A 27934-nucleotide genomic window follows, 5' to 3' on the forward strand; every position below is an offset into this window, starting at 1 on the left:
ATGTCAGTAGTGGACACATTAGTTCTGAAGGATACTTTAAGCAGCTGTTTAATCAAAGACTCTGTATGGTTTTATTAAAGAGTCAGAGTTTGTTTCTGCCTGACTTAATTTTTTGAGTAGATAACAAAAGTCATTGAGGATTTATATTTGAGGTAGTCTGTGTAGATGTTAGCCACCTGCGTGATAAACGTCCACTTGGCTGATTTAAAAAAAGGAGAGCAAGAATTCAGTAAATAAAAATGTAAAAACTGCATGGGACCCGCATACTGGGTTCGGCCGCCACCTACATCCTCGATATCCCGACACTCGCTGCACCGCTATGACACCAGGCGCTAAAGTTACAGATGTGAGAAGATGAGATACAAATCTCCTTAGCTCATGATCAGACTTGATATTTGCAGGGACTTGCGAGTTGATGGATGCAAGATGCTGCCGGCTCCCTGTGTGCTGTCGCAGAAGGGGATCTACTATTATACACTGTAATCATTCCACTCTTTTACTTGTGTGCGATTGTGGGATGATTGCACTGGTTAGCACACAAATAAAAGTTTTCAGTCTCACTACACCTGGCAATAATAATAAATTAAACTAAACAATGAAATATGAAATAAAAACAGAAGATGCTGGAATCCCTCAGTAGGCAGCATCTTGAAAGAGAAAAAGTGTTGGCATTTCAGGTCTGAGATCCACTTGGACCTGAAATGTTAACTCTGTTTCTCGTCACAGCGGATGCTTGGTCTGAGGAGTTTTCTCAGCATTTTCGAGTCAAATTGAGTTTATTATCCTATGCGCAAATACAACAAGGTACAGTTACAATTAAAGGATTGCTTTTATGGAAAAGTCTAAATAAAAGTGGATTAGAAAGTAGTTTCAGTAGAAGAGAGCAGAAGGTAATGGTTGATGATAATTAAAGTGAAAGGGAGATTTAGTCAGTAGAGAGTATACCAATGCATGGACTCTCCCATTCACTAAACCTCCCACTGAGTTTTTTCCTCCAAGACTGAGGTTAAAAAGGTGGTGGGATACCTAAACTGGAGCAGGCTTGATCGCGAAAAAGAATGTTTTAGACTGAAGTAAGAACTAGTGTCGGAACAAAAACCCACCAGATGAAAGTGCTGGCTGTTGATCTAAGAAAGTTGGGGGATGAACACAAGCTGTGCTCATTAATGGAATTGCTGAAGGGATGGTCAACAGCCTCAAATTCCTTGGCATCCATATTGCCAGCAGCTCAACCTAGCCTGATCTCTTCATGCTGATGGCAGTGCTGAAGAAAATGCATCAGCCTATTTACTTTATTGGGTGCCTCAGAAGATTCAGCATATCCATGAGGATTCTTTCAAACCTACAGATGTGCTATAGAAAATATTCTGATGGGCTGCATCTCAGTCTGGTATGGCAACTGCTCTGTTCTTGACTGCCTGAACCTGCACAGCGTGGTGAACACAGCCCAGTCCATCACAGGTTCATTGCTTCCTTCCATCCAGAAATCTCTACAGTACATTGCATCAGGAAGATTGAATGTGTTGACAAGGATGCCTGCCACCCTGGCCATTCCCTTTTCTTTCTTCGGCCTTCTGGAAGAAGATACAGGCGCTTGAAAGTCCGGGTGTCCAGACTAAAGAGCAGCTTCTTCTTCACTGCCATCCGACTCCTGAACCAATCACCTCTTTCACACCTGTTTTCCAGAGGCTGCAGCATACCCTTATTCTTAATGTTACCTCATTCGATTATTTCGTCATTGCACTTGCACTTTTTTGCGCCACTTCAGATAGCTCTGTTCTGCAATCCTTGTAACATTCTGCTATTCTGCATTTGTTGTGTTTATTGTCGAACACCTACGTCAGGCTGTTGCTCATCAACTGCAGCTCAGTGTTTGACACCAACCTCCACCATCAGATCAGATGGTGCATGTTCAGTACATCTAGTCTTTTGGAAACATGATGTTATCCTCATTCCAGATATGCAATAATTGTCAGAATTAAATAACACTCTCCAAACCCCCTTGAGCATTCTTTATGAACCGCTGAACTAACTGAAGGTCAATTTGGCTGGTTTCTCAAGACTTTGTGTGCTATATCAAAATTGTCAAGTTATTCGGAATATTTAACACCTATAGTAAAGCTGGAGAACATATTGCAGTAAATACAATCTTAAAATAACTTTATTTGATTTTTGGAAATGCAAGGGTTTTAAATTAGCTGCACAAGAGAAGTTTATGCTGTAGCACATCGACAGGTGTGTTCTGTTGTCTGAAATACTTCAGTAACCAACTAGCCTCTACCAGAATTATTTGGGACCCATCTTAAAGAACAAAAAATAAATCACCACGTAAACTTGTGAAGTTATTTGTAGCTCAGATATACTTACATTTTGTATCGCACAATAATACCATTTATCCAATGAATGCTATTAAACTAATAATAGATTTAAGTCGATTTCCAAGTCAATTTAGCCCCTGCTAAAACCATTCAGCAAAAGGGGCAATGTATTGAGGTCCTGGCTAGCAAGGCAGAACAATAAAAGCAACTTCTGTGCTATAAGCACCAGGTGTTGTTGGGTTATATTCCAGCTGATGAAACAGAGTAGATTTGTGTGCAAAACTCTGTGCATGGAAGTATTTATTTCATTGCTCCAAGTGCAACTGACACGATTGGATTTGTTACAAGGAAGAAGTGAGCTGGAAGACTATCTGGATGCAAGCTATATAATAGCACTTCCACAGGTCAGCGGCCCACATCTGTACTCCAATAGTGGATGAAGGTCTGTCATGGGAGATTTGCACCACAGTTCTGTGTCAGCAAGCATTGCTATGCTACAGGAATACTGGAAGTTCAACTATACTGCCAAGAGCTAACAGCAGTGAAGTCTGCTGAGATATTTCATTGGTATAAAAAGTGATAAGGAATTACAATTATTACTTTTCTTGTGTATTCCACACTATCCGTACAGAAAACAGACCGATGGTTTTGGTTCTGGAGATACAAGGAACTTCAGGTGCTGGAAACTTGAGAAAACACAAAGTGCTGGATTAAGGAGCAGGTCAGGCAGCATCTGTGGAGGGAATGGAAAGGTGATGTTTTAGGTCAGGGTCCTTCTTCAGATAATTTCTATCTTCAGATAATTTCTGTCACTGGAATAGAACTGGGCATTGTCCTGGCAGTAATGTGTGCTGGTGCCTAGCCAAGATAAATCTTGAATAATGTATGTGCCATCTACTGGTCATTTGAAGTTTTTTTACAGTGAAAAAAAGTTACAAAGTTGAATTTTAATGTGACAAAAATTAAGTGTTACCAACTTTGCCAATAAAATATTCGGATTACAACAGGACATTTGAAGTCATTTTAGAATATTCTAGTTTATACTTGCCAGTTGTTATGCACTAGAAAAACAACCATGTGTGTCTGAGCAGTGAACAGACATGCTTTGTTGCCATTACATGGGCCTTGCAGAACAGCTACGTGGTCTAGCACTGTGTTAAACAGCTGGCTGAAGTGTGGCATGCCAGTCTACTTGTGCTCATGCCAATCTAGAGGGTGGGGAGTGAGAAAGACTGGGACCTATTGCCCACCAGGTGCCTCCCTGTGGTCCTGGGCTGGGACCTGGCCTCAGAGCATCTACACACCTGTTGCTGTCAGCTACATCTGTGGGGCAATGGAGGTGAAAATGGTGGGGCTCTTGTGCTGCTCTGTATGAAGCAAAGATCCTTATCAGGCAGGGATATTACTTGTCGCTGCGTAAGAGCCAAGGAAAAAGACCTGGGTTAACAGTATTCATCATCAACGTCGCTCTCCTGCTCCATGAAAATATCCAGAAAACCTCGGGCTCTGTCACTGACCACATCTCCTGGCCCAATGCCACTTGCAAAGCTCAGCCCCGTGACACACTGCTGTAGAGGTACGCCTGGACGTGGACCTCGTCCTGAGACCTCGGAGATGCAGCAAGCCTGGCACTGGCCTGGTCCAGCAGGCACTTGCAGAGACTACTGGTGAGTGTACTCTAATGTAGTGCAAATGTACTGATTACATGACAGTGTTATGTTAAATGCCAACCCAAGTGTGATAGAACTAACTACAGTGGTGACTGAGCTTTTAACCTAGGATTGGCCCATTTATTGTAATACTGTACGATTTAAATACACTTTGAAAAACTACTGCAAATTTCGTAAAACAGCCTTAACAAGAGATGTCTTCACTTCAACCTCATCCAATGGTGTGTGCAAAGCTCCTGCCTCAAAGTACAGTGATGATTACAGGTTGCCAATGCTGGTTGTCATGTTATAAAAATCCTGCCTTTTGTGGTAAAGATAACTAATGATGGAAACACTCAGCAGGTCAGGCAATGTCTGTCGCAAACGAGGCAGAGTTGATGCAGCAGGACTGATGAACACTCTTTAATTCGGCACATTAACCCTATTTCCCTTTCTACAGAATCTTCCTGATCTACTGAGTGTCTGTTACATATTTTATTCTTATTTTAAGATTTGCAGTTCTTTGATTTTCAGCTCTTCATATGTAAGCTTTCCTGATATAATGGTATCGGTTCTGTTGTACACTGAGGTTCCCAGTTTAAGAAACATAACAAAAGCCATTCTTCTCTTGATTCGGTCTATTGTTACATAAAATGTGTATTGTGTGTTATCTAATTAGATGCTTTAAATTAAAGTCTAGTTTATTGAATACTATTCCTATAAATATTTGACAATCAGGACACCTCTAAATCCACAATAAAGTACAGATGCTCGGGAGCAGATGAATATATTTACTGAAGGGAGAGCAGTAAGATTCATTCAGTTTCAGAGTATTCCTTGGCCCAGTGTCCCAGTCACGAACAGACAAGATCCTATCTCTATTTTGCCCATCTTAGCAGTGCACCAGACACTGTCTGAAGATGAGAACCTGGGGAATTGGATCACAGGAAATGCCTTTACCCCTGTGAAAGACTCTTGGATACACAAGGCCCATTTGTTTCCTTCAGCTGCTGAGTTTATCCTCCTGTTCTGTTGTGGTGTATTGAATCCATGATTTACATTGCTCCCTGGAAAATGTGCTGGGATCGCAAGTCAGAATTGTTAGTTGTGGTTGGGATGAAAGCCTTTCTTTCTCCTTCCCCTTCTATGTGCCCACTCGCCCAACCTTGTAGACATAGGCTGTTAAGCAGAAATTTGGTTATTTCATGAGTAAGCTGAGATCTGGCAATTCTCCAACATGTGTGCAAATTGTTGCGCACCGCCTCTGTGTTTGCTCAGCACGGTGACTCCACGTAGTCGTTTTCGAAGCGTGGGCGGGAGCGGCGGATAACAATAACGCGGGGTGTCATACAGTCCTCCCGCCGGTGTAGGATATTCCAGATTAGTATGGCTGCTGCAAGTGTGGATGAGAGGCAGGCACCGATGTCCAGGTAGCAGGACCACGACAGGTGAGTGTAGGGGCCAATGCGGTAGAACGTCACCAGTCCAATCACCAACACAAAACCTAATGGTTGCAAGGAAAAGTATTAATGAGAGGATGGATCAAAGGCAGACATACCAACAATCACTTTCAAAGGTCAAGGACCAGGTCAGCTCATCAAGCTTCCACAGTAATAGTCTTCAACTGCTGCTGCCTACTCTAAACCCTTTTCCTCATCCTTTATCTCATGATAATTTATATATTATTTCTCAAATGTTTGCTGTAAAACACACCTTGCCTGCGTAGTGGAGAGGGTAGCACAAACCTTACACCCTGCCCCAGTTCTGGCGATAATCCTTGTCGTGCCATAGCAGACGGGGTTAATTTGAAATACCCACTCTACTCTTTGCTGTCTGTTCTCGGCACTCTCGGCCTACATAATCATCTGATACTCTTTACTCATCTGCCTCTTCCTGTGCTGCGTGCTATGCTCCAGGAGGGCTGTTATTGTTGCACTCCTCTTTAGTGTTTCTCAGTCAAACAGTTATTCATCAGGAGATGGCAGGAAATCAGTGCTGGCGATTTCATTGTGGAGCCCAAAATAAAAGGATTCAGTTGAGACAAGTCATTTCCCTTCACAGGCCCTTTGAGTGAACGGCAGCTTTGAGAAGCACAAGTGACACACATTCCCAGATCCTTGCTCCTCTCGTTGGTCAGACGACAAGTACCTCCCCTACCTGTTACTAGGCCCCTGCCCGGTCCTCTCATCGGCCAGAGTGTGGTCCTGACCTCTCAAATACCTCATCTGAGAACTTTGAATTATATTTAATCGGACTTAATGAGACTTTTTCTTGCACTAAATGTTGAACCCTTTATCTGTGCACTGTGGATGGCTTGATTGTAATCATGTGTAGTCTTTTCATTGACTGGATAGCATGCAAACAAAAGATTTTCACTGTACCTTGGTACAGGTGAGAATAAACTAAACTCAACAAAAACAAAAGCTGAAGACAATGCACAATGTTTTGTGACAACAGATGCTAAAGGAGAATCCATTGCAGCGCTCTCAGTTACAAGGGACGGATGGATCATTTATGCCATGGTATCCACCTCAGTACCAAACGCTGGTACTGTGTGGCAGTCTATTGGAGACGTCATTCAGAGGAGCTGCATTAACATTTACAATGTGAAATAATGGCATTCACCTATCATTGGCAATGTTGATGTTAATACCCTAAGGGAGCCTCTTTTCACCCTGTTTCAGAGGACCAGTCAACATAAAAAAGAAGGGAAAATATTCTAGGCTGTTTAACTTTCTGCACGCAAACAAATTCTCCTGAATTCCAATTGCATTTATTTGAGTGTGAAGAGTGTCCCGACCTGAAACATTGCCCTTTGCTCTGTCTAGTGTACTTGAACTGAATGTATCTATGTATCGTAATATCTGATCTGTTTGAATTGCATGCAAAACAAAGCTTTTCACTGTACCTCGGTACATGTGGCAATAGTAAACCTAAACCTAACCTGCCCATTCCCTCCACAGATGCTGCTTGACCCACTGAGTTATACCAGTGCTTGGTGTTTTGCTCACGATTCCAGCATCTGCAGTTCCTTGTCTCTATTTATTTTGCATTTACAACCTGAGTTATTAAGGAGTTCTCCCACCATCAGACACACTTTGCTTTCAAAATAGACACAAAGTGCTGGATAACTCAGTGGGTCAGGCAGCATTTCTGGAGAAAAAGGATGGGTGACCCTTCTCAAGTACAATATGTAGAGCAAAGTGGAAGATACAGAGTGCAGAATATAGTTCTTGGCATTGTAACACATCCGTTCTATAGACTGAATCTAATGTTCACAATGGGGTAGAGGTGAATCGGACAGCATCCTAGCTTATGGAAGGACTGTTCAGAAGCCTGATAACAGAGGGGAAGAAGCTGTGCCTGAGTCCAGATGATTTACATTAAATATACTGTAGTAACACTATATTATGAAGAATAATCTGAAGGGTTCCCTATCACCTATCCTTTTTCTCCAGAGATGCTGCCTAACAAGCTGAGTTACTCCAGTATTTTTAGTCTATCATTCACTTATTTAACCAGACTGTAAATGACATGCAGTTTTTTTAGACCTCAAGCTAGCAAGAAAACCTTGACATTGATCGAAATTCATCTTAGCTCTCAATTGAAATGGGACGTGAGGATGACACTGACTGCTGGTTTATTTTAGTTTTTGTAATGAGTGAGTGATAATTTAATCTCATTTCCCCTGCTTCCAGGGGCAGAGCTGCTTGGATCTGCCTGGGAGGGAGGAAGCAGATAATGGACTGGGGAGGGGCTGTTAACTTGCAGTTCAATTCCAAGATCAAGTTTCCTGTTCTCTGAAGAGCCCAGTCTGATATCCTGCAGGACAGTTTGCAAGTATATTCACAGAGTGGACATTCGTGATCCAATGCTATCGCTTCAAAGGAAATGCTTTCTTTTGGAAATTGAGTTGAAACAGCTCTGATCAGTTGATTGACTATGATTCAATCAGTGGTCTCTTTGCTTGGCTCAAGCTGTACAGGTTATTGGCTGCAAGTCATTTTTAGTATTGCATGTGAAACAAAGCCAGGCAAGAATTCATGCCTGACTGACCACTGAGTATTTCTAGCACTGTTATATTAATTCAAGTATTCGCTCCGCATCACTTTGCCATAGGATCAGATGTGCTCCTGATCAAAGGTTTTTATTTGCAATGATTTTGTTGCAGGTGCAGGTCTACCTTATTTGCTCCACCCACCTCTTGCTTTCCATCCACTCCACTGTTCACGTCCTTTCCCTCTCTGCCACCCAGCCCACACCCTGCCTCTCCAACACCATCACCAGCCCTCCCCATAGCCCACCTCTTCCCACAATAAGCATACTGGCTGCAAAAGCAACAGCTGTGCTTCCCTCTGTCTCTTTCTACTCCCTCTACACTGCTGATATACTGTGCCCTCCATTAATGTTTGGGACAAAGACCTATCATTTATTCATTTGCCTCTGTATGCCACAATTTGAGATTTGTAATAGAAAAAATTACATGTGGTGAGATTTTAATAAACATTGTCAGATTTTAATAAAGGCCATTTTTGTACATTTTGGTTTCACCATGTAGAAATTACGGCAGTGTTCATCCATAGTCCCCCCATTTCAGGGCACCATAATGTTTGGGACACAGCAATGTCATGTAAATGAAAGTGGTCATATTTAGTATTTTGTTGCATATCCTTTGCATGCAATGACTGCTTGAAGTCTGCGATTCATGGACATGACAAGTTGCTGGGTGTCTTCTCCAGTGATGCTCTGCCAGGCCTGTATTGCAGCCATCTTTAGCTTATGCTTGTTTTGGGGGCTACTCGCCTTAATTTTTCTCTTCAGCATATAAAAGGCATGCTCAATTGGGTTCAGATCAGGTGATTGACTTGGATACTCAAGAATTGACCATTTTTTTGCTTTGAAAAACTCCTTTGTTGCTTTAGCAGTATGTTTGGGATCAGTGTCTTGCTGTAGAATGAACTGCCGGCCAATGAGCTTTGAGGCTTTTGTTTGAACTTAAGCAGATAGGATGAGTCTATACACATCAGAATTCATTATGCTACTACCATCAGCAGTTGTATCATCAATGAAGATAAGTGAGCCAGTACCTTCAGCAGCCATACATGCCCAGGCCATAACACCCCCACCACCATGTTTCACAGATGAGGTGGTAAATTTTGGATCTTAGGCAGTTCCTTCTCTCCTCCATACTTTGCTCTTGCCATCACTCTGCCATAAGTTAATCTTCGTCTCATCTTTCCACAAAACCTTTTTCCAGGTCTTTTAAGTTGGCTGCTCTTTTAAGTACTTCTTGGCAAACTGTAACATAGCCATCCTATTTTTGCAGCTAACCAGTGGTTTGCATAGTGTAGCCTCTGTATTTCTGTTCATGAAGTCTTCTGCGGACAGTGGTCATTGACAAATCCACACCTGACTCCTGAAGGGTGTTTCTGATCTGTCGGACAGGTGTTTGGATTTTTCTTTATTATAGAGAGAATTCTTCTGTCATCAGCCTTGGAGGTCTTCCTTGGCCTGCCAGTCCCTTTGCGGTTTGGCTGATGTGTCTAACAGTTTTATTCTTGTTTCTCAGTTTCATAATGGCTTCTTTGACTTTCATTGGCACAACTTTGGTCCTCATGTTGATAAACAGCATTAAAAGTTTCCAAAAATGATGGAAAGACTAGGTGCTGAGCGCTCTCTTACACCTGCATTAAGGAGGCAATTAAACACACCTGAGCAATTGCAAACACCTGTGAAGCCATGTGTCACAAATATGGTGTCCTGAAATGGGGGGACTATGTAATTTCTACATGGTGACACTGCTGTAATTTCTACATGGTGAAATCAAAATGTAGAAAAATGGCCTTTAATAAAATCTGACAATGTGCACTTTAACCACATGTGATTTTTCTATTACATATCTCAAATTGTGGAGTACAGAGGCAAATAAATGATGGGTCTTTGTACCAAACATTATGGAGGACACTGTATTTGGAAGCACAAGATTGTTTTGATTTCAGTGAGTTACAAATTCCTCCATCTTTGCACAACTGTGTGGCATTACTTATAACTCCCGGCATTTGTGATTTGTGTCCATGTGCATTCAGTTCAAAGTAAATTTGATAAGATTGTAAGAAAAGCAAATCTTGTCCAGACAGACTAGCGGTTATGATCTCGGAGGTTTGTGGCAGCTTCCTTCCTGCTGTTTAAAGGTTGTCGCATGGATGCTGAAATTCAGGCAAGTAGCCCGAGGCAAGGAAAAACATGCAGGCAGGCAAAGATTGGCAACTGATCAATCAAGAAATTAAATTCAAAAAGAGTAAGCTTAGCAACCTGACTTTCAGGGTCCAAGTATCTCCCTCCATTCCAGAACCCTGATTCACTAAGCCAAGTGTATTTTATTTCACCAGACTTCCCATTAACCACATGGACACTAACCAAAGAAGGGTCCTGACCTGAAACGTCGCTTATCCATGTACTCCAGAGATGGTGACTGGCCCACTGAGTTCTTCAAGCACTTTTTAAAAAAGATGGCGCCAAAGCCAGGTGTCTTTCTGTGTGCTGCACGCAGAAGCAAATCTGCAATCGCTCATTACAATCGCTCCACTCTTTTAAACCATGATTCCAACAGCAGCATTTCTTACTGTAACTATGCTCTTCCTAATCTCCTGTTCCCTTTATCCTATATCTGTACACTGTGGATGGCTCAATTGTAATCATGTATGGTCATTCAGCTGACTGGATAGTATGTAACAAAGCTTTTCACTGCACCTTGATACATGTGACAATAAACCAAACTACGTTTAGTTTAATATCTTTAGTAAAAGTTTAGTAAAAAAGTATCTTTACTAATAGTTTAGTAAAAAAGTATCTTTTTCCCTGTATACCACATGCAGTTATATTCAATTATCCTCGACTCCCCATGTATCAGCTCCAGGTGTGCCTTTGTCTGAGAGTAGCTTTTTATGAAGTCCATGTACCCCACCAAACCAGAGCTCTCACTTACCAAGTCTAAGGGTTTCTGTACCACCAGAGTGCCAATTAACTGGGTCTGATATATCCGATTGCCAACTTGCCAGAACATATCTTAATTAAGATGCATTGATTGAAGATGGAAGAGAAGTGTGGATGCCATAACCACCCCAGTTTAGAGATACAGTGTGGAAACAGACCCTTCGAACCACCGAGACTGCACCCACCATCGATCACCTATACACTATATTATCCGATTTTCACATCCTTCATGCTAAGGGCAATTTACAGAAGTCAATTAACCCACAAGCCTGTGCATCTTTGGAGTGTGGGAGGAAAACATGAAGAAAACCCATGTGGTCCCAGGGAGAAAGTACAAACTCCGCATAGACAGCACCCATAGTCAGGATCGATCTCTGGTAAGGCAGTGGCTCTATTGCTGTGCCACTGTGTCTCCTTATGATCAATTAACCACCTTATCAACTTGTGTTGCCACTTTCAGGCAGCTATAAATTGGCACCTTGAGATTCCCCTGTATATCACTGCACCCCAAGATCCTTCTGTACTTCAAAGCAAATAGATTTGGAATTAAACTTCATTCCCAGTAGACAGACACAAAAAGCTGGAGTAACTCAGTGGGACAGGCAGCATCACTGGAGAGAAGGAATGGGTGACGTTTTGGGGTTGAGACTGCCACGGCCTGCTTAGAATAAACTCTCGTTTTTATTCTTTTATGATCAATGAACAGCTGTTTGAGAATAGCCCATTCTGAAAACATCACATCTTATAAAATCCAGTAAGTGTAAGCAATATTCTGTGAAGGCAATGGGTCGGCGATGTTTCGGGTTGGGACCTTTCTTCAGACTCAAATAAATGCAATTGGATTTTATGACAATTTTCTTTGCATCCACACTGGTCAGAATGAGGTTAAAAAGGAAGCTGAATTATATTATTTAGGTAGTGGTGGTTTAATATAACTTTCTGTGACATTACATTTGCAGATGATTGTGAGCTGCTGAGTGATTTGCACTGTTGTGGTTTATTTGCCAGCAGACTTTGGTTTCCCTGAGCCTCATGCATGGCTTTCTGCAGGGCTTCAAGGCTCAGCTTACGTAACAGGTAACAACAGGCATTTCCTGCCCTTGGATCGGGATATCCTGGCGCCCTCCGGTCGCTCGTCACACTCCAAGCAGACATTGGGCAGCAAGTGCAAATTGGCGGGACTAAAATTAGCAGCTTTGCTGAATGGCACAGATCTCCAGCCCTCCAATCGTCAGTGGAATAGGAACAGAGAATACACTTTCTTTCCACTGATCTCTGTAAATCCACAGAGCTCAGTAACGACCTCACTCTGAGAAGTGTTCTAATAAAATGAAATCAGTGCAGCTGCTCAGGGCTTTTGACAAGCCAACTTGATGCCCTTCTCTCAGACATTCCTTCTCTCAGGGCAAAGAAAAGTGTTGAACTCAGTGGGTCAGGCAGCAGCTGTGGAAGGAATGGCAGGTGATGTTTCAGGTCAGGACCCTTCTTTAGACCTCTAGTAAAGGAAACCTCTTTGGGATATTCATTGTAGTCTATGGAACTGATGCATTACCATGCTGAACTTGAGTTTGGCTTGATTGTGTGTATGCACAGTATATCTGAAGATGGCTCCCAACCTGAAATGTCACTTGTCCATGTTCTCTAAAGATGCTGCCTGACCCGCTGAGTTATTCTAGCACTTTGTGTCCAGTCTGAAGGAGGATCCTGGGCCGAAATGGCACTTATCCATGTTCTCCAGAGATGCTGCCTGACCCGCTGAGTTATTTCAGCACTCTGTATCTTTATTTGTGAACTAGCATCTCCACTTCCTTGTGTCTCCAGTATATCTGATTTGTCTGGATAGCATGCAAAACAAAGCTTTACACTGTACCCAGTTCATTTGCCAATAATAAGCCTAAACCTATATATAGTTTATAATGACTTCAGAAGCCAGATTCATCTCTCGAGATTGATCAGGACTTTGCCCGATTAGAGAATAGCTCTTAATAAGGCTTTGGAATGTGTTTGGTCAGAAATTGAAAGCCAGCGATCTTGCCTCATCCTCCAGAATGTTCCAAATAAGGAATTAAAATCCAGCAACTCCTGCTGCAATCATGAGAAAGCTAAAGTACAGAAAGACTTTATTAGTGAAGTGCATGAGGCTGAGGGTTGATCGTGTAGAGGTGTATAAAACCACAAAGGGCATAGATAGTGGCTTTATTTCCAGAAGAAGGAAATCTAGAACTAGGGGGCAAATGTTTAAAGTGAGAGGAGGACAGTTTTAATAGGACCCTAAGGGGCATGTTTTTCACACAAGGGCAGTGGATTCACTCTCTCTGTGTGGAATGAGGAAGTAATTGAGGCAGATAAAATAACACAACTTTGAAGGCATTTGGAGAGGTACATGGACAGAAAAGGTTTGGGGGGGGAGACTGGATATGCTGGAACCTTATGTAAAACACAATGTGCTGGAGTAACAGGAGGTCAGGCAGCACCTCTGGAATACATGGACGAGTGACGTTTCACATCAGGACACTCTTTCAGACCTCTTTTATAGGAATCCTTCTCTTTAGGAAATTCATTGCAATGTGGTTCCTGATATTGGGGATATATTAAAACTGATTATGATAGTATCACAGATAACTTAGAATCAGTTCTTGATGAACACTACGCCTCCATCGCAAAGAAAATCTTGGTGTGGCTCACATGATTGGATATTGTCACACTCCAAGGGATCACATGTGAAAGGATTTCTCAGGCTCAATGCATTTAGTTTACAGAGATTGAGCAACTGGCTGTTTAACGTGCATGGTTGCACATGATCTTTTTCGGAGCTCTGTTTCACTTTGAAGATGTCATTATTTATTGAGGCTCCATAACGTGGCACTAAATGATCTCCCCAACATCTCTGAAACCATCTGTCTGACGAAGTGTCCAGGCCCAAAATGTCACCTGTTCATTCCTGCCCCAGATCCTGCCTGCCATGTTGAGTTCCTTCAGCACTTTGTGTTTTTCTCAAGATTCCAGCATTTGCACTTCCCTGTGTCTCCCTGAACCGCTTACACTTGAACTGTTATTGTCACAAAGTAAAAGTGCCGAGAAATTGGTTTTCACTCATTTTTGGTGCACTGAACCAGTGTTGCATATACTGCTAAAGTCCAATGAATGATACAAACAATATTAAATTAGCCAAAAATAGATTAGGAACGACACTAAATTGACACTAACTGTAATTCTTTTTGTGCACAACCCGCAGGCATTGCCACTTTCATTTCACTGCACATCGAGTATGTGTATGTGACAAATAAATTTGACTTGACTTGATTTACATCCGGAAAACGTGTGCTAAATTGAGACCTTCACAGTTCCCAGTGGGATTGGACTCTGTTGAATGCACCCTCTGGCGACTTGCCACACATCATTGAATTACCATTGAATAGGGTGAAAAAAGATGTTCACCCCAGAAAAGCACACTCCCCATGGTGTCCAGGCACCAGCAACACACTCGGAGGCAACATGGAGAAGGAAACTGCAAGGAAGAGCAAGAAACTTCCCAGATTTTCCTCAGAGGGACATTGAATTTCTTGCCAAAAAGATACATGTCTGGAGGCAGTTGTTGCGGGCCAGGGGTGCTGGGAGCCCAGCCAGGTCCACTGCAGGAAGAGCCTGACGGGAAGTGGTTCCAGCTGTTTCCTCTCTGTTTACGAATCCCCACACATTCAAAAAGTGCAGAAATAAACGTTCTGTCCTTGCTAGATATGTCTGGATCAACTGCAAACCTCTGAAACTAGTTGTAGCAAATAATTGCAGTACTTAGCTCAGGGAAGCAGTCATTGATGCAAGTAGGTGCAGAGGAGACTGAAGGACCTGTCAGTTGCCACCAGTTAGCCTAGTGTCAGATGTAGAGAAGATGCTGGATGATGTCATGAAAAATGTAATAATGGAATGGAAGGAATAACGTTAAGGAATACGACTGAGTGGATTGAGCATGAAAGGGAGATCATGTTTGAGTAAACCATTGAAGTTCTTAAAGGAAAGCAGAATAGATTTCAGTACAATGGATAAATGGGAACCAGTGGAGGTAGTGTATTTAGATGTTCAGAAGGTTTGCAATAAGGTCCCCCACAGGTTATTCACCAAAGTTCAAGCATTTGTAATTCAGGGTCTTGTCCTGACAGGGATGGAAAATTGATTAAGCAGAACGTGGGAATGAGTTTGTCTTTATAACGTGTCGTTAGTAGGCAGTAACTGATTGCGCAGAACAAGCATTGATGTTTGGGCCCCAGCTACAGACAATTTGTAGATACCATTTTGCTTGGGCAGCCAAATATGATGTTTCTAAGTTTGGCTGATGACAAAAAACAAAGTGTGACTGTGACTACAAAGGAGGCTTTATGGCGATATAGACAAGCTGAGTGAGGGGGCAAAGATGTGTCAAACACAAAATAAATTAGAAAAATGTGAGGTTTGATGCACAAACCAGAAAAGCACAGTATTTTGTAAGTGATGAGAGATTAGGAAATGTTGATGTTGAAAGAGGCCCAGATGTCCTTGTGTACGTGTCACTGTAAGACAAATGTGCAGTGCAGCCAGCAATTATGAAGACAAATGATATGTTGATATTTAATGCGATAGGATTTCAGTACTGGAATAAAGGTCTCTTACAACACGTATATTGTGTAGTGGTCATAAACTCATAGAGCTATACAACAGGGAAACAGGCCCTTCAACCCACCTTGTTCAAGCTGCCAGACTTGCATTTGATCCACAGCCCTCTAGACCCTTGCCAATTTGCCAGAACATTTCTTGATTAAGATGCATTGATTGAAGATGGAAGATGTAGATGCCATAACCACCCCAGTTTAGAGATACCGCGTGGAAACACACCCTTCAAACCACCGAGTCTGCACTGACCATCAATCACCTCTACACTACATTATCGTACTACAGGTATATTGTGTAGTGGTCATAAACTCATAGAGCTATACAACATGGAAACAGGCCCTTCAACCCACCTGTTAGCTATAACAGAAGCTAATTCTGTTATAGCTTTGATTTCCCAACCTTACATTTTTATTTAGTTTGTTGTCTATATTTCAAGTTGGAATCTAGGGATCCTGAAGAGTCAAACTTTTATAAATAAGGAATGCTTCTATTCACTCTTAGTACGGGTAGAGTTGGGAATATGTTATAACCGGACTCAAAATGAACTTGCCCATATGCTTGTAGCTTTTTCCATACCTAACCTGGCCCAGCCAGAGCAGTTATTGGTTTTAATAGCAATGTGTATTGCACATATGTTGCCATTGATCAAGACAAGAAGACACATGAGGTAGGCACAGGACTTACAGATACTGGTTTACAAAAGAAGTTACAAAGGGCTGGAGTAACTCAGCGGGTCAGGCATTGTCTCGGGAGAAAATGGAGAGGTGATGTTTTGGATCGAGACCTGTCTTCAGACAGATTGAAGTGCGATGGGAGAGAGGTGATAACAGGATGAAGTTTGGCAAGTGATAGATAGATATGGTTGAGTGGGGGTTTTGATTGTCGGATCGTTGGGTAAAGGCCAAAGATGAAGAGCCAGAAAATATGAGATAAGTGCAGGAAGGAACTGCAGATGCTGGTTTACACTGAAGATAGACACAAAATGCTGGAGTAACTCAGCGGGACAGGCAGCATCTCTGGATAGAAGGGAAGGAATGGGTGACATTTCGGGTCAAGACCCTTCTTCAAACCCTTCTTCTGAAGAAGGGTCTCGACCCGAAACGTCACCCATTCCTTCTATCCAGAGATGCTGCACGTGTGAGATAACGATGGAAGATGTGCGGAGGAAGCATGTGAGATATTGTGATTCATCTTGATCAGGATAAAGTATTGAGCTGGCCTGGCCTGACATGATCTAATCCAATCGGAACGGTACGTTTCAAATAGAATATGTGCCTGATCCAATTTACACCCCACATGTTTAGTCAGACCCTTGTTGGTCCTAGGTGCGTGCCTCTTAGTGTGAGATTAACATCTTAAACCAGCACATATTGTTTTTCTCCAAAGATGCTGCCTGACTCACTGAGTTACTCCAGCATTTAGCGTCTACTCTTGCTTATCAGCATGTCATCAATCTGTGCGCTGAAGTGAATCTGGCTGATTTTACCCATTGCTGATATTTTTGGATGAAATAATGAGAATGCAAATACATGCAAGGCAGGGTAAAAATAGCAAGAGAGTGGAATAAATAAGTAAGTGTCCAAATATGTGAATTGATGATTGTTGACAATTACAAGAAAATCAATTGGACCATAGTGAAGGCTGGTAATCACAATGTGTGCAGAAGTGATGATAGAATGAGCAGTCTGCTGGCTTTGGATGAGTGTGCAGCTCCTTACAGCAGGTCTAGGACTGGTGAAATAAAGGCTCACTTACTGGACAGCTGGAACAGAGCAGCAATGGCCTCCTCCCACCACTGCGAGTCCTGGGTGATAAGTGGCAGTTCCATCAGTCCCAGGAGGAAGATGAGCTGGCCCGCAGTCAGAGCCACTGTGGCAATCAGGTTACAGGCTCGCATCATATCAAACTGAACTGTGGAAGAGGAAGGGAGTGCAGTTAACTGGTCTAAATGCCATCCAGGCCTATCAAAAAGTAATACAGTGTGGAAACAGGCCCTTTGGCCCATCTTGCCCATGCTGACCAGGGTGGCATACTGAGCTAATCCCATTTGCCTTCATTTGACCCATACCCCTCTCAGCTCTTCCTATCCATATATCTGTCCAAATATCTTTCGAAATTCATAACTGTATCCACTTCTATAGCTTTCTCTGGCAGCTTGTTCCAGATATGGACTACCCCCAAAGTGAAAAATTGTCCCAGAGTACACTCTTAAATACCTTCCCTCTCACCTTAAGACTATGTCTTCTAATTTTACAATCTGGGAAAAAGACTGTGAGCATTCACTTCATCCATGCCACTCATAAATCATAGAGTCACACAACATGGAAGTAGGCCCACCAGACCAACTCGTCCACTCCCTACACACGAGGGGCAGTTTAAAGAGGCCAATTAACCTACAAACCCGCACATCTTTGGGATGTGGGAGGAGACTGGAACACCCAGAGGAAACTTATGCAGTCGCAGAGAAAATATAAACTCAGCACAGGCAGCACCCGAGGACAGGATTGAAACCAGGTCATTGGCACTGTGAGGCTGCAGCATTGTACCGCCCAAGTTATTATTATTGTCGTGTTCTTACTCTGCCATCTCTTCAGTAGAAGAGGATTCATTTTAACAGCTGTTAACCAACAGTGCTAGCTTAGTAAGCAAAAGCACCTGTAGGACCTGGATTACTGTCAAAATAAGCTGTCAGAACTTTGGAGGAAGTTGCAGCCTGAAGGAGCTTCTGATGAGCTTTCACCTTCCATATTTATAAGTGGATGGTCTGAGGCTGGGACAGGATTCACCGTTACATGGTGGTTTTCAGTCTGTTCAGGGAACCATCTAACTAGCTCTGGATCCAAGGACCAGGCGAAATGCAGATCTCAGTGAATCTAAGATGTGTTCGACTGTTGGGGTCACTATTCTTTGGGTGAATTTTGTATCCTGTCAGTTCAATGTTTAAACTAGTATAAATAAGTATTTGCCTTTTTCCCATTCCCAATCTGACCTTTCTGTCCTGGGCCTCCTCCATTATCAGAGTGAGACCCAGCGCAAATTGGAGGAACAGCATCCCATATTTCGCTTGGGCAGTTTACAGCCCAGCGGTATGAACATTGAGTTCTCGAACTTCAGATAGTCCCTCTGTCCCTCTCTTTCCCCTCCCCCTTCCCAGTTCTCGCACTCGTCTTCCCCTACTACATCCTATCTTTGTCCCGCCCCCTTCCCTGACATCAGTCTGAAGAAGGGTCTCGACCCGAAACGTCACCCATTCCTTCTCTCCAGAGATGCTGCCTGACTCACTGAGTTACTCCAGCATTTTTGTCTGCCTTTTTGATACGGAGAGTTGCTAATGACCATATGGAATGTGTACAGATTTCTCAGTAACATGAACACAGTCATAGTCAAACACATTTCTGCACACCCTTGTACCCAGGAAATCTACTGGCACCTTGCCTTTATGGTAGCTTCAGCTTACATGGTTTGGTGTTAATCTTAAGCAGATGTATCATACTGTCCAGTGGACTTGACATCTCCCTTCATGAAATGCTTTGAAAGGCTGGTTATGGAACACATTAATTCCAGGCCACCAAGGAACCTTGATCCACTACAGTTTGCCTAACATCACAACAGGTCCATGGCTGATGCCATCTCACTGACTCTACACGCATCCCTAGAGCACCTGGACAAGAGAGACGTCTAGGTCAGATTTTTATTCATACACTACAGCTCTGCTTTCAATACTATTATTCCATCCAAGCTCCTCTCCAAACTCGTGGAACTTGGAGTCAGCACTCATCGCTGCAACTGGATCCTCGACTTGCTGACCAACAGTCCACAATCAGTGAGGATGGTTGACATCATCCTCTAGGTTAATGCTCAACACTGGTGCCCCGCAAGGATTCGTTCTCAGCCCCCTTTCCTCCTTATACACCCACGACTGGGAAGCCAAGTGTAAATCCAACTCAATTTGTAAATTCACTGATAACACCATTGTGGTGGGCCGGATATAAAAAAATGACGAGACTGAGTACAGGAAGGAGATTGAGAACCTCGTAACCTGATGCCAAGACAACAACCTTTCCCTCAATGTCAGCAAGACAAAGGAGATTGTGATCGACTTCATGAAGCGAAATGGTACACATACCCTGATATACATTGACAGTGCCGAAGCTGAGATGGCTGAAAGCTTCAGCTTCCTTGGGATAAATTTTACCAGCTACTTATCCTGAACCAGCTATATCGAAGCAAAGGCCAAGAAAGTACATCAATGCCTCTACTTTCCGACGTAGTTTAGGAAGTTCGTGATGTCCCCCAAAATCGCATCAACTTCTTCAGACACGCCGTAGAAATCATTTTATCGGGATGCATCACAGCTTACTTTGGGAACAGCTCCACCCAAGACCGCAAAAAAATTGCAGTTGTGGATGTAGCCCAAATCATCACACAAACCAACCTCCCTTCTATCAACTCCATCTACACTTTACTCTACCTCGACAAGGCCACCAACATTCTCAAGGACCAGTCTCACCCCGGTCACTTCCTCTTTCTCCCCTCTCCCATCATGCAAGAGGTACAGATGTGTGAAACACCTCCAGATTCAGGGACAGTTTCTTCCCAGCTGTTATCAGGCAATGGAACCACCCTATCACCATTTAGAGAGCAGTCCTGACCTACCATCCACCTAATTGGAGACCCTTGGACTATCTTGTATCGGACTTTACTGGACTTTATCTTGCACTAAATGTTATGCCCTTTATCCTGCATCTATACACTGTGGTCAGCTTGATTCCAATCACATATAATTTTTTTGCTGACTGGGTAGCATGCAACAAAAAAAGCTTTTCACTGTACTTCGGTACACCTGACGATATTAAACTAAACTAATAAACTAAACTAAACCCAAGCTTTGTTTATCTCAAACAGCAAAACTCTACAGCCTCCTCAGTGACTGTGGATAGTGATATGCAGACACAATATTCTATTCTGACTGAGCTGAGGCCATTTACCAACGCTGGCAATTTGAATTGTTTATCGTATAGTGAAGTGTTTAGTTCTTTAGTACAAGATGGTCTATAATTATGAGATATGACCCCATGTTATCATGCAGCTGCCCAAGATTCTGCTTGTTAAAAAGATACATTGTGGACCAATTTAGCTGTCTGCTGAAATTCACCTCCAGTTTATGCAAACCGTGCAAATCGTGATCTTAATGTGATCCACAACAGATCGAATCTCAGTGCAGACCACTATCAATCAAGCTGAATCGTCCTAGAATGCCGCACCTCAGCTCCAACAGCCTTCCCTTTGCAGTGGAGCTAATCTACAGGACTCACAGGGAGCTGTTCAACCTATGTCACGTTCATTCCCGAGCCATGGTCACCTTAACCTCAGGAATTAAAGTACAACATTGTCCTCAAGTACAACACATTTTCATGACAAGCCCCTGAAAAAAGTGAATTGTTGCCCATACCTCAGTAGCAAAAGCAGATTTTTAAAATTCCTCTGCAACTTCATAGTCTTTGGCAGCTTGAGATAAAGGTGTTTGAAGATCGAGACCTCCGACCTGGCACAACACACATGAACACTGCCTCAAACGTTCTTGAAACTTGGGGAAAACTGATAAAATATGGAATTTGTCCACCATGGAAGGATCTACAAGAATCACTGCCTCAAACGCAGCCAGCATCATCAGAGACTCACACCACCCTGGCCACGCTCTCATTTCACTCCTGCCATTGGAAAGAAGGAAAAGGAGCCTGAAAACTAACGCCCAAGTTCAGGAGCAGCTTCTTCCCTACAACTATCAGGCAATTAAACACTACAGCATCCACATAGGCTCTGAACTATATAGACTTTAGGACACTAGTTCTGACTTTTGCACTACAATTGTCTATTTTTTTTATATATACTGAACTTTTTTGTTTTTGTTTATTATGGGTTTTACAGAGTACTATGTTTACTTATCTGTTGTACTGCTGCAAGTAAGAACTTCATTGTTCCATTTTGGGACATATGACACTAAAACAATCTTGACTCTTGGAATCTCTGGCTAAGAGTGGAAGAGCATATTGGACGACACGTCTGTTTGTTGGGAGCACAGAGAAGCCCATTGCGAATGATGGTAGGAGCTCACTACCGTCCAAACCATCTACCAGCCAAATTGCTCCTGTTCCCACTGCTGCAAAATTTCATCATTCACTTCAGAAGCCTCTGTCATCCACAATCCCAAGGGACGTCCTAAGGAAGGAGAAGATTGTGGGCCAGCGTACAATGGTTTTTCCTGTGTTCAATTTGGAAGTGAGTAGTATGAAAGTGTTACTCTTTGATCAGACTTGCTTTGGGAATTCCCCACCCCCAACAGTGAGGATGATTCATCCCCATTTGCTGCAGGTGCAAAAATCTCTTTGCTCATCATCATCATCACATAGCCGCATCAACAAATAGTACGGAGAGTTCATTCATCTCGTCTTCAAAGAATAACATTATTAGGAATTTTGCAACGCAGACCCCGATAGATCAAGTTCTAATGTTTCATGGGCCAGACCTAGCCTGAGACTCGCACTCTAACTGTCCATGTTCCCAAGTGAAGGAACCCTCCCAAGTCTTTAGTAATACCGAATGGATTTTAACCCCATGGTAGACGAGAGGTTTTTAGACTTACGTTTGACTGTACTTCGAGATTCTTGAAATCCAGGGTGCTCTGATCCCCAGCTTAAATTCTCACATTCACGATCTGGGGTTTGTTCGTGTTGCGTTGACACTTTGCCTTTATCGTTGCCATAGCACATCTTCCATAATCCAACGCTGCGCTTTCTCCCATCCTCCAAGGCCTGGTACACCCAGTTGGGAGTGATGGCTGCCGCGTTGTTGAGAATCAGGGAGAGGAGAGCCACCGCTGCTGCAGCTGCCACCAGCTTTTGAACAGCCATGCCCAGCTGCCTTCCCCAGCTCCACACCTGCTCTAGTTACCCACTGGACACAAGGAGCCTCTTTATTTCCACTCAAAACACATTTGCGTTGGAAATGTGGGAGTACCTGGAGCTAACGGAAGGCTGCTAGGGGAGCTGGGCGTTCATTCTTGCCTTGCTACTGTCCTCCCGGTAGGGACGTTGTGAATCCAAGTATTCTGCGCTTTTGCTAAGCTTATCCACCCTCTTGTGCCTTCTCGACCAGAGATGCAGCAGTGATGAGCTGCCGAGTTTGCAGGTCCATCCCTTGGGTTGAAGATCTAGATGCTCCAACAGAAGAGTCTTGAATAAAGCCAGTGGGACCAGTCGGTGCCCTCCTGAGGCAGCACACCTGTCTGTCGGCTTGTTAAAAGGCAAGTTACCTTGATACACTAAGCAGCCTGGTATAATGCTTGCAGAAATAATCTTTGTTTCAATCGGAATCTTAACAATTGCAGAATCACAGATCAAACAGTCAAGCAGACATTGGCCATCTTGTTGAAACAGGCTTGGTATTTCGACTGTGACACGATCTTTAACATAACGTATTAGATACCAAGGAGAAACAGACTTTCTGAAAGCGAGGAGGAAACGGTTGTTTTTCTAACTCTCTTGCCGGGTCTCTGGGCGTGACTGGCTGCAACAAACATTCAGCACTACGACTTCACAGTCAAACATTAACAGGATGTGTTTCCTCTGAGGAAGGGACCCGAACGACAATCAAAGCAGCTTTTCCAGCTCCTGGCTCGAATAATTTTGAATCGGGAATTTCTTCTGTGTTCTTCTGTCCGGGCAAGGTCACTGTGGAGGAAATGAGGAGTGTCACCAAACCAGACCATGATTTTCTGCCTTTAATACACTGCAACTTCTGACAATCTGCAACTGATTAGATTCAATGGCCTTTAGTTACTGGCTCAAAATAATTATTTTCTCTCGGTAAAGGTGCAAAATCGACAGTTTGGTAATTCTATAATCAGTCCATATTGTTGATGTGCACCCACTACCTCCTCTGACTGCAGCTTGTTTATCTTTCTGAATATTTTTCCTCTCTATTTCTGCAACTCTCCCTCTTTCCACCCCCCTCATATATTTTCTCCATTTGTTCCTCTGAATATATGATTATTATCCTTGCATAGATTGGGAAATAAACTATAACTTTTGTTTAGCATATACAAAATGCAATTAACATATAATTATAAAAACAAATGCTGGAATCACTCAGCAGGTCAATCAACATCTGAAGACAGAGAGGGAGAGAGCTGTTATGGTTGCCTTAGCTTATGGAATATTCTTGGTCTGGTTTAAATTACAGTTCTGACTGTAGAGGAGCGTCTGCTTGCAGTCACAAAACATTTTATGTCACACTTGGATTCTGCTATAGAGAATAATTAGTAAATTTATTATTTTTAATACAATAAATGTACATATTATTTCCTTAAGGTGATACGTCCTGGTATTGAAAGGTCATTGATCTGAAATGTTAACTGTTTCTCTCTTTATGGATATCTGCTGACCTGTATATTTCTGCCATTTTCAGCTTTGTTTCACATTTTCTGGATTTTCAGAATTTTGCTTTAGGATAATGTTGGTATCAGCACAATAGAGTAATTAGAATGAAGGCTACTTATTCATTTTTTTGTCCATTCTTGTTTTCTTCTCATGTTTACATCAAAATGTAAGCAGCACTAAATTTATTCATTTTATTTTTTGTTTAAGGAATATTGCTGAAAACGACTGTTTTTACCCCTGCATACTTATCAGTGATCTGTTGAGAAGATAAATTATAAATGTAGGATCATAAATCCATATACAATGACAGGTCTTGACTCTGAATATTATCTTTATGTAACTTTTCTTAGAATACATTAATCAGGATTATTAATCAATTGTATTGATCACACAAGGAACTGCAGACGTTGGTTTACAAAATCACAGTGCTGGAGTAACTCAGTGGTTCAGGCAGCATCTCTGGAGGGACATGGATGGATCTGAACATCATCTATCTGGGTCTTCCACAGATGCTGCCTGACCTGCTGGGTTACTTTCTGTTTTATTGTGTTGTTTGAGGGGTATATATTGTCCTGGGCACATTTTCAGGGAGGTTATCCTCTTTGAAATAATGCCGCATGATCTTTGATTTAACTTCTCAACTGAAAGGAGGCACCTCTACCAGTGCAGCACCAAATACCACATTGAAAAGCCAGCCACATTTCTATGTTCAAGTCTTTGGAGTAGAATTTGAACATACCCTCGGGCTCCATGGCGAGAATACTGCTAACTGAGCCATAACTGAAGTGGGAGGATTTTTCTCCAAGAGGAAATTACATTTGGTTCAAACCATCTGTAACTGGTCGATGAAAAACAGTTTTTGGTGTCTTTGAAAAAAATCTCAGAGCATTAAGCATAAACATATAAAACATAGAAAATAGGCGCAAGAGGAGGCCATTGGCCCTTCGAGCCAGCACCGCCATTCATTGTGATCATGGCTGATCATCCACAATCAATAACCCATGCAATAGACAATAGACAATAGGTGCAGGAGGAGGCCATTCAGCCCTTCGAGCCAGCACCGCCATTCAATGTGATCATGGCTGATCATTCTCAATCAGTACCCCGTTCCTGCCTTCTCCCCATACCCCTGACTCCGCTATCCTTATACGTTTCGATAAGATCTTTTCTCATCCTTCTAAATTCCAGTGCCTGCCTTCTCCCCATTTCCCTTGATTTCACTAGCCCTGAGAGCTCTATCTAACTCTCTTTTAAATTTATCCAGTGAATTGGCCTCTACTGCCTTCTGTGGCAGAGAATTCCACAGATTCACAACTCTCTGGGTGAAAAAGTTTTTTCTCATCTCAGTTTTAATTGGCCTCCCCTATATTCTTAGACTTTGGCCCCTGGTTCTGGACTCCCCCAACATTGGGAACATTTTTCCCTCATTTAGGAATGAACAGATTGCAAAATCCCACATCCATTACCCAATTATAGTTAGAGACAATATAGGACTTACAGTAAAATTCAGCTTATGATATACGTTTAACAATTATTCAAGTTTTGTATCCGTCTGATTCACTCCATCCTGTTTCGTAGCTCATGCATCTAGAGTACACTTCCACAAACAGTACCATTACCACAAATAGTTTCTGTACTTTTCTATTTCAATTCTATTACCCGACACATCTGCTCTCTATTAAAAGCTAGTTGCTGTTTCCTGCTAGTTAGGTACATATGCTTGTCATTGTGTTAAAGTCAGAGCAGGAAGAATGTTGAGCACAAAGACTGAATTTTTCCGCAATCTCTCTAGTTTAACCCTTTCATTCTGATTCTATATATAGTCTGGTACAAAATGTATCAGGGCTTGCTAAATATGGATTATAGGTAGCTTTGTGCACGTGCTACTAATTGTTTCCTTGGTAGAAACTGTGCTATTTTCAACATCTGGTGAAGATTGAACTACGCATCTTCTGTGATGTGATATGATCAGTTAGATTAGGTTTATGACTCAAATGTTCTAGGAATGTACTCAAATCTCCCCGTCATCGAAAGACAATGATAGACCTTAACCACAGACCTTGATAGAGTGAACCTTCATCTGGAGATCAGTTCAGTAATTTGAAGTACAGGAAGATTGACAGTGATTTAAACTGTAAACAAAGAGGCCTCAGCAGTATTTCTGTGGTGATCAGGCATTGACTTGATGGGTGCTGGACTATTGACAGGGTGAGGAGCATTTCATATCATGAAATGTATAGCAAAGTACTGAAACTAACCACAAATGTCTCGCTAGTCAGTAAAAGATCAGGGTAATGAAATTTGTGTAATTAGACCTTGCCAGCAGCTGAGTGTAGAGGTGAGCTGGAAGCATTGCCTATGTGCCTGTCCATCATGAGCTGGAGTTTACCTTGGGTCAGATTGGTTCATTGGTTGTACTCCCATCACTCTGGATTCACTCACACACCAGAATTTTACGACGATAGTGGCACTGCGAGCTCACAGCATCAGAGAACTGGATTCAATCCTGACCTCGGGTGATGCACATGTGGAGTTTGCACATTTTCCTTGTGACTGCGTGGGTTTCCTCCCACATCCCAAACACGTGCGGATCTGTAAGTTTATTGGCTTCGGTAAAATTGCCGATAATTTGTAAGTATGGGATGAGGAAGTGGGATAACGTAGATCTAGTGAAACTAGATGGTTGTCATGGACTTGTTGGGCCGAAGGGCCTGTTTCCGTGCTATATAGCTAAACTAAACTAATATCTCAGTTCATGTTTCAGATCAAACCTGGAAAGATGTGGGAGTTAGACACAAAATGCTGGAGTAACTCAACGGGACAGGCAGCATCTCTGGAGAGAAGGGATGGGTGACATTTCGGGTCGAGACCTTTCTTCAGACTGATGTCAGGGGAGTGGGTGGGACAGAGATAGAATGTAGTCGGAGACAGTAAGGCTGGTGGGAGAACTGGGAAGGGGAAGGGGATAGAGAGGGAAAGCAAGGGCTATTTGAAGTTAGAGAAGTCAATGTTCATACCGCTGGGGTGTAAACTACCCAAGCAAAATATGAGGTGCTGTTCCTCCAATTTGCGCTGGGCCTCATTCTGACAATGGAGGAGCCCTAGGACAGAAAGGTCAGATTGGGAATGGGAGGGGGAGTTAAAGTGCTGAACAACCGGGAGATCAGGTAGGCTAAGGCAGACAGTAGATGAGGTTGGAGGAGATGTATGTGAACCTCTGTCTCACCTGAAAAGACTGCCGGGGTCCTTGGATGGAGTCGATGGGGGAGGTAAAGGGACATGTGTTGCATCCCCTGTGGTTGCAGGGGAAAGTACCTGGGGAGGGTGTGGTTTGGGTGGGAAGGGTCGAATTGACCAAAGAGTTGCGGAGTGAATGGTGTCTGCGGAAAACAGAAAGGGGTGGAGATGGGAAGAGGTGGCCAGTACTTGGATCCCGTTGGAGGTGGCGAATGTGTTGGAGGATTATATGCTGTATGCGACGGCTGATGGGGTGGAAGGGGAGGAGGAAATACCTTTTTCAGTCAGAGAGTTGTAAATCTGTGGAATTCACTGCCTCAGAAGGCAGTGGAGGCCAAGTCTCTGAATGCATTCAAGAGAGAACTAGATTGAGCTCTTAAGGATAGCGGAGTCAGGGGGTATGGGGAGAAGGCAGGAACGGGGTACTGATTGAGAATGATCAGCCATGATCACATTGAATGGTGGTGCTGGCTCAAAGGCCTACTCCTGCACCCATTGTCTATTGTCTATTGACAAGGGGGACACTGTCCTTGTTGCGAATGGTGGGGTGGGGGGGAACAAGAGCAGAGCTGCGGGATATCGAGGAGACCCTAGTGAGAGCCTCATCTATAATGGAAGAGGGGAACCTCCGTTTCCTAAAGAATGAGGACATCTC

General features: G+C 42.9%; 2 protein-coding genes across 4 annotated transcripts in view; one reads left to right on the forward strand and one right to left on the reverse strand.

Annotated features, from left to right (window-relative positions):
* Nucleotides 1-27934, forward strand: part of ift140 (intraflagellar transport 140 homolog (Chlamydomonas)) — a 73036-nt gene that overhangs the window by 24866 nt on the left and 20236 nt on the right. The gene's annotated exons all lie outside the window — the stretch shown is intronic.
* Nucleotides 2129-27934, reverse strand: part of tmem204 (transmembrane protein 204) — a 29542-nt gene continuing 3736 nt past the window's right edge. The window contains exons 2-4 of the mRNA XM_078417965.1: nt 22248-23334; nt 17360-17515; nt 2129-5471 (exon numbers count right to left, since the gene is read on the reverse strand). Coding sequence (XP_078274091.1) covers nt 5242-5471; nt 17360-17515; nt 22248-22515 — 654 coding nt within the window. The 5' untranslated portion in view covers nt 22516-23334 and the 3' untranslated portion in view covers nt 2129-5241. The remainder of the gene's footprint in view (nt 5472-17359; nt 17516-22247; nt 23335-27934) is intronic.

This window comes from Rhinoraja longicauda, chromosome 21 (assembly GCF_053455715.1).
Source record: "Rhinoraja longicauda isolate Sanriku21f chromosome 21, sRhiLon1.1, whole genome shotgun sequence".
Taxonomy (NCBI): domain Eukaryota; kingdom Metazoa; phylum Chordata; class Chondrichthyes; order Rajiformes; family Arhynchobatidae; genus Rhinoraja; species Rhinoraja longicauda.